This window comes from Meleagris gallopavo, chromosome 10 (assembly GCF_000146605.3).
Source record: "Meleagris gallopavo isolate NT-WF06-2002-E0010 breed Aviagen turkey brand Nicholas breeding stock chromosome 10, Turkey_5.1, whole genome shotgun sequence".
Lineage (NCBI taxonomy): Eukaryota > Metazoa > Chordata > Aves > Galliformes > Phasianidae > Meleagris > Meleagris gallopavo.
In genome coordinates this window covers 18,844-31,585 of record NC_015020.2, presented here as the reverse complement: position 1 = coordinate 31,585, position 12,742 = coordinate 18,844, and the positions used below count along the sequence as shown (strand labels likewise).

The window sequence follows — 12,742 nt, the reverse complement described above, 5'->3', positions numbered from 1 at the left end:
TCCCGCGTGCGGAGCACGATCGCTCGTTCCCGCGTGCGGCCGCTCCAACCATCCAGGCCCATGCACGTGCTCGGGACGTGCCGGCGGCCCGGCCGTGCGGCGCCGTACGCTCCTCTGCCTCTGTGCTGACTGCAGTGGTGCACGTGCGCTCAGATCCGCAATTTGATTCTGGCTCTTTTTATTAATAAATTATGTCGAAAACGCCACCGGACACTTTGTGACTTTAAAATAGATGAGCAGATGGGAAGTAAACGTGAGAATCGGGTGAGCTTCCAGCTTTGCAATAGGTCCTGCAGTGCTGCAGGAGTACTGAGAGCTGTGCTGATCCCGGTTTGTTTTCCTTAAGGCAGTAAAGAAAACTTTAGTGGGCGTTTCTTCTTTTCTGAACAACTTACCTGACCTGTGTCTGTAGGCGTTCCTGCAGTTTCTTCTTTCTAGTTTTCTGCGATGGGATTATTGCGACGAATCTGCAATTTTCAAAAGCAAAACCACCTTAAGAAGTGCTACAAGATCTGTCCAGCCCTCGTTCTGCCTCCAGTGGTGACTGGGAATAGTTGTCTGAGGATGAACAGACTGTATGAACCCTCCAGAAATGCCTTCCAGCACAGAACAGCTGGCGGCTCATTGTTTCCTTGAGCTGATGGCTTTGGGTTTAAAAGCTTACTGGCCATTTTTCTCCGCTAACATTTTTGCTTTGGCACCTGCAGACTTGAAGAAGGCGGTGGCAGGGAGCTCTGCAGCATAGCACTAGCTTATGCAGAAATCTTCTAGTATGATTGAAAAAGCTGATTTGATCCATCCCGGGTTATGTTGGGAGTGACAGAGAGCTGCTGCACCTTTTCTACAGGTGTCTGTCATATATGGGCTGAGAAGCCATCTAGCCTGTCCTTTGGTTCTCAGTGGCTAGGAGGCTATGCCTTAAACTTGTTGTTTCTTGTCGCTCTCTTCCGAAACTTTCCTAGGACTATGCACGTTTTTAGTGGAGGGATATGGAGCAGTACTACTCCATATGCAGGCTCTCCACACTTTTTCCTTTCAGCTCCTAAGATCTTTTTTTGGAGGAGGCTTTATACCTGTTCCTTTAGTCAAAACTGTCTTTTAAAACCTGAAGATAGTCATCTTGACTGGTGTTGCTCGGGAGACAGCCCACCCGTTCATTTCATTCATATGGGAAATCGAGATTACCTTTTACCCTGAGGCCCAGCACTTTACTGCTCTTTCTTTGTTTAGTTCCCCGATTGCTAGGCCTGCTTTTTCCAGGCTGTTGAACTAGTCAGAGTTAACTACTGTTTTCAAACTTTTTTTTTTATCAGTACTACGATAGTTAAGTATATTTGGACCTCCTGCTTGCCTGCTTGCTCACGCACTGCGAGCAAGACAATATTATTGCAAGACAATAACATGCCAACGTTTTACTGTTAGCTTCAAACTTGTGATAGTACAGATGGGTGAATGGTTTCTTCTGTCCAGGATGGTGTCCTCTCACCCTGGTTTCCAAGGGTGAGCAATAATTTTTCAAATATTCTTCTCCAATACTCTGATTTTAAAACTTTTCTCTTTTACAGTAGTAAATATGACTGAAAGCGAATGAACACAGTATTACAATTCTAATGTATCAGTAACATTTTTACTTTAATTTCTGTTTGATTTTCCTAAGATGGCGAAGTTGACTGTACAAAAGTGGAAAGCAACAACCTGTCTGTGAAAGTTGGTGAATCAGAAGTAGAAACCAAAGAAGAAAGAACAGAGCATGAATCCTTAAGGGAGCCTGATAGTAACATTTTGGATATTTCATCTGATTATCCAAGAGGTTTGCTCATAAATATAAGAGTATTTCTGTAGTGTCTGAGCCCTTGCTCAAAGAAGGAAAAGGTAGAAATGGTGGGTAAGAGAGGCAAGCGGAATGTGTGCAATTGAGTTTCTATGCATCTAGTGGGTTGTGATACTTTTTCCCATCATCTGTATGAAATATTTTCCTGTAGTGTTGAAAATGTCTTTCAAGTGAGATGCCATTTCCTCCTCTCTACAATTTCTGGAAGCCGCTTCCAAGATTAGTGCATGTGACAGCAGTGCAAAAGAATATCCATACAAATTGGGAAGCAGGAGTTGATTTTAACCTTAGCTTTAATGCTCACTGTCATATCTTTGCATATCGGTCAGTTGCTCTTTTCATTTCATGTAAGAAAATCTGAAAGACTAATGTTGTACAAGCATTGAAAAGTTTTAAAGTCCTTGCAGTACTGGTCTCATAGACTGAGATGCTCTGTGTGCTGCAGCCAACAGAACTTACTGGATAAGCTGATCCTACTGGGCTTAGTAAATTCTACGCTATTTCCATTGATAATTTGAAAACTGGGAAGGTAGTTTTAGATGTTCTCAAACATTCTAAGAAAAAAAAAAAGGTAGAATTGAATGTGTCTTGGTTATATAGTAAATAATTACTATTTAAAATCTACCCACCTCTGGCTGGCATTTTAGTTTTGCTAGGCCACTCATAGAATGATACTGGTTTGTGTATGGCTCACATTCAGCAACAATGGTGTGTAGTAAAGTCAGAGACAAATAGTATGTGACTTGCTCTTTTCAGCTTGAGTTTTTCAAATGAAGATCACTTCAGGTGGAGAATTCTGATATGTGTCAGCATTGAAAAGCAAGTAGAATATCTTCATCCTACTGAAGAACCAGTTTGGGGATTAATTTTGCATGTTACTCTTTCTACTGGAAACTAAAGGATAGAAACAAGTATTCCATTTGGTGTTACTGACCTTTTCCACTACTATCCTTGAAATGATGAACTGAGTAATAAAATAGTAATGAGTAGAAACGCATTTTTAAGAGTATGTTTTTGAATCTCTCCTATTTTAGAGAAACATCTTTCCATTCAAAGACAACTTGCTGATCTAGAGAAATTGGCTGACCTGAATGAAGGTGAGTTTACCTTGGCAGTACCCCAGAACACAAATCTTCATGTTACAGGTATTTACATTCTTCCTCAGCAGCTATTTTTCAAATGCTGCATCTGTTCTGTTCTTCATTTGTTTGTGGTGCTCAGAGACTATGGGATTCATTGCAAAATAACTTTATAATATTTATTCTTTTTTTTTTTTATCAAATGCTGTACTTCTTTCAGTAAATTGATACCCTTAATGAGCACTTTTTTTCTTCTGCATTTTTTTAATATTGGTGGCATGCATGGATTAGCAGAATGTTTACTATACTATACTTGCATCAGCAGCTCAGTATCGCTTAGGCTCATTAGTCTCAGTGTGGCCACAATAGCAGGGAAGCTAATTGTTGTCTTTACAGCATTTAATTTTCTGTTTCAGTTGTTTGCTTACTTTCTTTATCTTTTCTGATCCATTTTTTTAGTAGAGGACTGCTTAGGAGTGTTAAGCATTTTTATTACAACTCTTAGCAACTCCTATTTCTTCTCAGATCACATGTCTGTCTTTAATACAAATAGTGACAGTCCTTGCACCTGAAACTGGTTTTTATTCACAGATCAAGAAAAACATCAGTGTGTAAGCTACATCATACAGCTCTTGCACCTTAATAATCTTCTGGGGCATTCACTGATGGAAGTGATAGCCTGCTTCTGTAGCTGCTTAGTTTGACCAACAAATATACCAAGAGAAAAGTTTCTATAGAAAGTTAGATCATTCTGTATTTAATGAAGTGATGGGTAATAGATATTTCTTAGGTCCAATGTTCGTGGGTTTTAACTGTTATCAAACTGAATTCTGTGTTAATCCATGGTGCTGATTAAAAAATAAAAACAACAAAAGCAACTCTATTCCCTTGCCTGTTCTCAATAATCAGTTTTTTCTTTCTACCATGGATTTACCATTCTTCTGCTCTGTGTGAATGAACTGACTTGTATTTATTGTCATTACCTCGCGTTTGAGATTCAGTAATGTGTGACAGTAGCAGAGCCTGATAAACATTAGGGAGAAGCAATGCTTGATTTGAACTGTTGGCTGCTTCTACTAGCTTCAGAGGCATGGGATTCTGCAGGGGTGTGGTAGTCTGCCTGTAAGAAGCCCATATCAGAGGAATTCTGTTGTTTGTGAGACTAAGGAATTAGTATATCAACATCCACACTGTGTAGCAAGTTCCAGTATTCATCCTGTACTGTGGTACTACAAACCTTTCTGCTAAATTCTACATGAGAAATTATTTGATTTTCAGCAGTAGAAGATCCAGAGGCAGCTGTATGTGTGCCCTGGTCTGTAGTTCCCACAGACAGGTGACAACCTGTGTGTCTCAGGAGCTAGCTTTTACTCAGAATGTACTTGGCTTGCTTCAACACCTTTGTTGCCAGGTAACTTTGCACTTGTTTTTGTGTTCTAAAAACAAGATTTCCAGAAGTTTATTATTAGCGCTGAGTGCAGTATTTTTACAGCTTAAAAAGATACCAGGTGCTTGCTTTACCTAAAGCCATGTTCAGAGGCTCAGGAGCATGAAAGATAGGTTTTTGTTCTCTCACTGGTTGGGTTTTCTTGAAACATTGCAAGCCTCTGGATGTCTGTAAAATTCCCTCATTCTGCAACACTATTCAGAAGTTAGATTATGATCAAATGGCTCTGAAATTATTAAAAAAAAAAGTCAAAAACGTGGAACTGACAGTTGTAGAAGATGATCTTGAAAGAAATCATGTTTTTTGTTTGTATTCCTTTAAGTAGAAAGCAAAGACAATCCATATATTGCAAGTTTGTCTACCCCTGAACTAGAACATACCCTGAGAAACTAATCTTCAGTTCCATTGGTAGGACTTGCCTTCTCTTTTCTTTAATGTGCATCTCTCTTAAAAGGCATTGTAACTGCGTTTTACACGTTTCTCCTCGTATTCCTTGTTGGTATTTTCAGCTGAAAAGAAGCCTTGTCCGTTGTGTCCTGAAGAGAAATTTAAAGCCTGCTATGGCCATAAACTTCATCGTCACCTCCAGAATTTGCACTGGAAAATTTCTGTGGAATTTGAAGGTAAAATAAGTCATTTTGAAGGTAGAATAAGTCATTCAACAGTAAATAGCAAAAGAAGGATGGATGTGGAGGACATTGGTCTGCGGTCTTTTTTAGCTCCTCTTGACTTAAGTATGAGTTTCATGCACCTTATCAGCTCTAAACCAGAACTATATCTTAACCGTGAACTTTGCCATGGGATGTAAAATAGAAATGTAAGATAGCTCTCCATTTTTTTACGTGCCAAAATAGTTTGAATTGTGCATTTTCTTGTTTAAAAAAATGTGCTTGGGGTGTCATGATAATAAAATATATTTATTTGATGCAAACTACTTTAATAAATGTTTTGATTGTGTTAGCGATTTCAACCATTGCTCCCACCTCACCCTGCTGTCCTTTTTGCCTTGTCATAATGTTTCTTTGAGTTCAGATAACTACTCCAAGTATTGATTCAGTGTAAGTGTTTTATATTTTGTAGCCTTATCTTTCACACTACCAAACTCTGTGATCTGTTTACAAGATACATTAAAATCTTTACAAGGAGTTTTAAGAAAAAGAGTGAGCATTATATGTTTTTTAATGAACAAGATGTATGAGTTTGCAGGAAATAAAATGACCACCCAGAGTAAGGCAAAACTGAAGTTAAATTAAATGAAACAATTTTCAGACTGTAATGTGCTTTTGTTTTATAGGGTACAGAATGTGTATCTGCCACTTGCCTTGTCGTATAGCAAAACCAAACTTCGTTGCAGATCAGGTAAAAGTGCTGAATCATAGAAATGTTTCTTAGCCTATGCAATGGGGGAGATGGGTGATTTTGAGCAACTTTTACAGCCTGTCCTTAGTCTGAAAAGTATGACTTCTTTCCATTGCACTACACCAAGTGTGCATCAGTCCAGAATGATGTTTTAATATAACCCTGTTGAATGTCACATCTCTGGTATTTTGGTGGACAGCTGCCTACGTCTTTAAGCAGCAGCTCTCTGTGGGAGAGATGAAGAATCATGGCAGTGAGCAGTGGGCACTTCTCAGCTCCGTCCCAGTGTGCTGTGTCGTGCAGCTGGATAGGCTGTGTTGCTGTGGTAGGACCGTGAGCTGTGTGGGTCTGGTTATTTGCAGTCTCCAGGCTGCAGATTCACGATGTTTTATGTGTAGTAGAGTTAAGACAGATGACTTCTTCATCAGCCTGTGCTTAGGGGCGGTCCTACTTGAGCCACGCTTATGTATTCTGAAAGTACATTTCATGTCACAGACGTTTTCAAAGATGGGAGCACATTACCACTGTATCATCTGCTCAGCAACTATCACACGAAGAACTGATATGATTGGACATATTAATCGCCATGTCAATAAAGGAGAAACTGAATCAAGATTTATTACAGGTAAGTTCTCACTTCTGAAAAACATCTGATACGTTGCAGCGTGGGTTATCTATGATGACAGACATGGGAAGAATTCATAAACAGAATTATTTGGGTTTACTAATGAGAATTCTGCTCTTAATTTTTCAGAATGTGTGTTTTCCTGAAAGATTTGGGAATGCTGTGATTTTTGTCTCCGTGTTAGCCAGTTACTCTGTTCATAGAGATGAATAACATGCTCTTCACAAACAGATCAGTGCTGTAAATGTAGGTTTCTGCATTTCCAATACAATGGAGAACCTGGTGTCCATTAAAACAAATCCTGCGCTGAGAATTTCATTCCTCCCCTTGGCTGTGTTTGTTGTTAAGTCAGTCTTCAGTAAATCTCTCTACAGCATACATGTATGGTGGTGGTGGTGGTGGTGGTGGTTGTTGTTTTTACTAAATGGCATCAGCAGGAGTTCACAAATCAATGTGGCTATTATTCAGTCCTGGAGAGTTGTGATGGCAGTGTTACAAGTTCTTTGGATTTTAATTTTGTCTGACCTTCTCAAGAATTAGACTTCTTGTTTCTAAGCTTGGATAAAAATGAGACTGAAAGCATTCTAGATAATTGGAACACCAGATGTTTTAAATTAATTTAATTTCCTTTATTTTCACAGACTTTCTTTTATTTGCAAAAAGTACATTGTTGTTTTGCTTTTGAGTAAAAACTAAGATTTTTTTCATTATGGCCCAGACAGTTCACTATTGAAACTTGTCCTTTTTGTTTGTTTGTCTATTTTGTTTCTGGCTGTAGATGTATAGATGGGATGTTTCTGTCTGTGAGCAGATGTATGGATGTTTCTATCTGTAGATGTATAGATTTTACCTGGTTTTAGTAAGAACGGGATGTGAGGATCACACTTAGTTTTGTTGGCAGTCTACCGTTTAGGAATAGCAGCTTAAGCCTGGGGTCAGTTTTTATGTCTGTGAAATAGAAGTAGAACATGTTTCCATGGAAACTTCATGACATGAGAAACTTCAGGCTTCTCTTGTCTGTTGCATAGTATCTCTGTGTGATTCCCTTCAGAGCAGTTAGTAAAAATGTTGTACTTATTTAAAATGCATGTGAATAGTTTTCCTGCTGGGTAAATGAGAAGCTCATTTGAGAAGCTGGATAAATGGATGACATTTGGTGCTTAGGAGGCACCAGCAAATGCTGAGGGCTGTGAACATGAAGCAGCATGGCAGAGCAGCTCAGATGTGCTGCCTGCATGCTTGGAGCACTGTGAGATGGGCAGGCTGTGCACTGAGGGGGGTCTCTGGCTGAAGCTTCCACGTTTTTCCTGGTTATCTCTGGGTAAATTTTGCTGCTGTCAGACTGGGGAATAACTGCTCAGAGAAGTGACAGTGTTACAGCTGTCAAATCAAGTACACCTGTTTTTGCCAGTCTGTACGAAGCTTAAACACTGAAATTGTCAGTGTCATGAAGCTTTTTGAAAACTCTTTAAAAGAGATTGGATCAAGGAATTAAATGGTTCACATTCGTGACTGTATTAAAAGTGTTTTAGTTACCTAGCAAATACTATTTGAACATACAGAACAAATGTGATAAGCCTCAGGTGGATATAGAAAGTGGATATAGAAGAACTGAAGTAAGAAACAAATCCTGTCTTTTATGGCAAGAAAATCATGGTAGAGCTTGAGCCTTGTCTGCTGCTTTCCAGACTGTAAGATACATTATTTTTTCCTTCCTTCCTTCTTGTAGATAACTGGTCCATGTATGCCATCTGGACGATTGCACTGTTTGTTACCTGGGAGCAAAAATTCAATGTCATGTATCAAATGTCCTAATCTGAATTTCAATTCTCACTTTCTCCTTGCTCTGTAATTACTTTCTTTTCAGCTCCTGCTCCCAAGTCATCTTGTGAAGTACTGAAAGAGGCAAACACAGATGTGCAGGTTCTTCCCAACTATTTCACACCTCAAAAAACAGACTCCTATTTTAATCCCAAAATGAAGCTCAACAGGTGAGAGAACTGGGAGTGGAGAAATAGGAACGAGGATAGGTGACTTTGCAGTGTGAAATACCAATGTGTTATGAAGAACATACTCTGTGGATGCTTTATTTGGAGGAGAAATAGCTTTTGTGAATAACAAGAAGGTTTCTGGAATAAGAATTCCATTTAGATGTGCTTCTAACTTGTCTAACAGATAATTTCTGTTAATTTTGGAAAGTTTTCCATCAGTAAGCTCTTGACAAATACTATTAAAACACAGAAATGCTTATTATTTCTGAAGTGGCTAAGGCTTTATAATAAGTATATGCAAAAGAGCAGGATTTTAAAAGAGCACGCTTGAAAGCTGATTTCCCTGTATACACTGAGATCTTTTTCTGTGAATCACCACAGCTGCTCACTGCTTGCTCTTCTGTTACTGAAGGGCAGGATACCTAGGCCTTGTTTATTTAGGTCCTTTTTTTTCTTGGACTTCAAATTCTCATAGGTTTCTTCCTGTATTTGTATTAGAAAAGATGAAGGAAGGAAAGCCCTTTTTAGGAAAATTGTAAATGTTTGGTGTCTCACAATAAAATGTGCAAGCATTACCATGAAGGCAGTGGGCTGGACTTCACCCTGGCTGACCCCTCGTTTTGCTGCTGTGAATGTTCCAGCTTCCAGGCTTAAAGTTAGTTCAGATACATTTATGAAAACTGAGACGTACTTCTGGAGGAAGCCAGTTAAGGTTTGTGATCAATACCTCATTTCCTTTCAAATACAGAGCAGTTAATAGGGTAACCTCAGATCATGCTGGGATAGGAGGAAAAACTCTACTTAAGATACCTGGAAAATTACTCAGGATCTTACCTTAGGAATTTTCTGCTGTGCTGAGTCACTAAATTGAATGTGAAATGCCATGGTATCCATTAAGGAGGTTAAAAGTAAATCTAACTACTGGAATTAAACTTTCAGTGTTAGTTAAGGTTTCTGATTTACAATCCTTTTGTTCAAAGGTGATCTGCCTTAATTGTTCTGGGAAGGTACTCAAGGGACACGGGTAAGAGGAATAAAAAATTTTATCACCTTCTAATGGCTTCTTACATTTTTTTTAATTTTCCAGACAACTGATATTCTGTGCCCTGGCTGTTTTAGCTGAGGAACGTAAACCAATAGAATGTTTGGATGCATTTGGTGCTACGGGTAAAATGAAGCTCTTTATCTTCAGCTAACATCTGATAGTACGAAACTGCAGAAATGAGTAGTAACAGTCTTGTCATGTTGTGTTTGAGTATGCCATTTTCTTGCTTAGGCAGACAGTCATTGGCTTCCATACAACCTTCAAGAGCTTAGATTAAGTCCTTTGAAAAAGATTGCAAATAATATTAAATTGAAGTTGAGTGATATGCTTGAAAACAATTGTCTTAATGTTCATGAAATTCTATCTTCAGAGGTGTGCAATCAAGATCTTGGATCTTTTGAGACTTGGTGGCTGTAAAACCAACCTCTGGTTAAACTGTGGTACTGTATCCAGATTTCTTTACTGAATTCTTTGTGATTGATAACAAAAATTCTGAACTTGAACTAACTGTAAAGTTGTTCTGCTGGAGTCCACTAGCATTCTGGAACAAAAATCTGAAGAAATCTGAGCTGCTGCACTATGATCAGTCTGCTATTGTAAACCTAAATTTATCGTTGAGAACAACAGTAGCCACTCAGCATTTTGCGTAAACTTTGTCACTGTTCTGAACCAGGTGAGATTTCAGAGCTGCAGCCCATCCTGCATTTCTACAGGATAATCCTGGAGTTGGCTGAAAGTCAGCAAGAGTATTTACAGGTTGCATTTTGCTATATTGGAGCACGGAGCAAGCCAAGGATCTTCACCACAGATTTTAACTCCATCACTCATCTTTTGGTCTGTAACTCCCAATTCTTGTATAAGAAGGTGACAGATAGACTGCTTTCCATCCTTTCGCTAACTTCAGTGTGACTGTAGTGATGCAAAAGGGTCACCAAGATAATTGTTGCAGGAGCACACTAAAGCTTGCAGCGTGCTGTCGTGTTATAAGCATTTAAAGGGATGTGGGTTTGTTTTGAGTTAGATGAACCAGAAGCCAGCTCCCTTGTTCCATCATGGAGTTACATTTCTATCTTTCCATAGGTATAATGGGATTACAGTGGGCAAAGCACCTCCGAAGTTCTGTCAAAGTTACAATTAATGATTGTAATGAGAATTCTGTGACAATGATTCAGGAAAACTGCCATTTAAACAAAATGAAGGTGAAAGTGAACACTAAGAAAGAAGACAATTACGAAGCCATAGGAGATGGAGATGAAAGTACTGATACAATTGAGGTGACAAAAATGGATGCCAATGTTATAATGCATTTGAGATCATTTGATTTTATGTAAGTATTACATACTTCTCTTAATAAGTTCTCTGTTTTGATTGTGATACTCCTTGTCCTACTTCATGCCCCACTGTACGTATGTTGGAATTAAAGAAGTAACCAACATGCAGGTGATGTATTTTTCCGCATAACACATGAAAACAGAAAATTAAAAATTATTTTTAATATTTTAGAAATTACTGGAAAAATATTAAAGCCTTTTGACATCCAGAATGAAATATGAATGTGCACGATCATTTTAAGCTGAACAGTTTTGGGTATAATATCATTGCCAGTGTGATAAAGAGAAATGTCACAGAATGAAACCTAGTTCTCACTGTGCACATTAAGGGATCAGCTGTAACTCAGATCCTCCCTAAAACCATTGTCAAGTCTTTTCATGAGCTATTTCCAAAGATGAGGTTAGTCTTTTGGGAAGCATTTTCATAGGCTTAAGGGATGGTTTGAATGGAAGGAGCCTTGAAGCCCACCCAGTTCCAGCACTGTGCTGTGGTTAGGGAACTTCCCACTGGATCAGACCTCCCAGGGTCCATCCAGCTTGGCCTTGAGCAGCTCCAGGGGTGAGGCATCTTCTGTGCTCAGCCTGCATCAGGGCTTCACAATCTCATTGAGAAGTTTCATTTTTGTATCTAAGATCTGCTTCCTTTATCTGATCTAAAACGTTTTTTTAGTTATCCCATGTCACAGAATCACAGATTCATGATCAATACCTCAGGGGTTGGAAGGGACCTCCAGAGATCATCGAGTCCAGTACATTCCTTGATTAGGAGTCTCTATCCTCAAATTTGTCAGGTTTTTTTTGTTTTGTTTTGTTTTTTTCCTTACAGCATCTAATGGACTTTAAATGCATGCATTTCCATTCTACTGGATGGGCCTGAATTCTTACTGCATGACATGATCTCCTGTAATGCGTTTTTCAGCACATTCATTTTCAGTGGAGGTGTGCTGCTCCTTTCAGGTTGGGCTTACAGATGAGATTGAAAACTCTACAGACATCAAAATAAGCGCTTGGATGTTTTTGTACTGTTCAGCCTCCAGATCTAAGCTAATTAAGCAGCAGGTATTCAGGCTGATGGTTAGCTACTTAGTACATAAACTGGTGCACATGACTTAAAAAAAGAAAAATAATTATATAAAATGTTCTTAGCAGTTTGTTTGTTTTAAAGACAAAGGTAATTGTCAGGCCAATATTCTTGTCACTTGAGTTAATCAAGGAATCAGGATGCAAAAAAAAAAAAAACTTTCTGGCCTTGCATTTTCCAGTACATTCAAGTGCTGGCTCTTGTAATTTTGGCACTGAATCCTCCAGTGTTGTGGAGTAATTCAAGGGAGTTTATTTTTAAAAAGAAGGAGAAATGGTTAATGCAGAGTGCAACTTGCTTTCTTCTTAGACATTTGGACCCATTTGGAACTTCTGTGAATTACCTGGATTCTGCCTTCAGAAACGTGAGGAATCTTGGAATTGTGTCGCTGACATCCACAGACATTAGTTCTCTGTATGCAAAGGCTCAGCACGTCGCCCTGCGTCATTACGGATGTAACATTGTGCGAACAGAGTACTACAAGGAGCTGGCAGCCAGGACAGTCATTGCTGCTGTGGCAAGGTATTGTTAAAACAGATCAGCTCAGGCTGTGGGAGCAAATTATTTTGATGCATGCTGAGTTTCCAGAATTCTTGGATTCTAAAAGCCAGACTTCTTGGTACAGAATCTATGCTTCGTATTTTATCTATGCTACTATGTAAACTTAACTAATGTACTTTACATTAGTAAACTTTTTACATAGTAAATTTTAAACTAAAGGCTCAGGAAAGATGAAAGTACATAAATAGGGTAGGGGTTTGGGATGTTGAAAGGGTGGTGAGTTTTGGTTTTGGTGGGGGGTGTTATCCTGAGAACTACTAGCTGGACTTGCAGATACGTGAGTTTGTTGGTACTTTTCTCAACTTTGTTGCCATTTCAGTACTGCACACAGCTTTGTGAATATTAACTAAAACACTTCAGTGGCTTCTAGCTAAGAATTACAGTTTTGTTTT

The 12,742-nt window shown here is 38.9% G+C and overlaps 1 protein-coding gene across 1 annotated transcript in view; it reads left to right on the top strand.

Annotated features, from left to right (window-relative positions):
• TRMT1L (tRNA methyltransferase 1 like) overlaps positions 1 to 12,742 on the top strand; it is a 19,514-nt gene that overhangs the window by 382 nt on the left and 6,390 nt on the right. The window contains exons 2-10 of the mRNA XM_010715527.3: positions 1,658 to 1,810; positions 2,866 to 2,928; positions 4,867 to 4,980; positions 5,652 to 5,716; positions 6,212 to 6,341; positions 8,209 to 8,332; positions 9,420 to 9,499; positions 10,458 to 10,704; positions 12,099 to 12,311. Coding sequence (XP_010713829.1) covers positions 5,660 to 5,716; positions 6,212 to 6,341; positions 8,209 to 8,332; positions 9,420 to 9,499; positions 10,458 to 10,704; positions 12,099 to 12,311 — 851 coding nt within the window. The 5' untranslated portion in view covers positions 1,658 to 1,810; positions 2,866 to 2,928; positions 4,867 to 4,980; positions 5,652 to 5,659. The remainder of the gene's footprint in view (positions 1 to 1,657; positions 1,811 to 2,865; positions 2,929 to 4,866; positions 4,981 to 5,651; positions 5,717 to 6,211; positions 6,342 to 8,208; positions 8,333 to 9,419; positions 9,500 to 10,457; positions 10,705 to 12,098; positions 12,312 to 12,742) is intronic.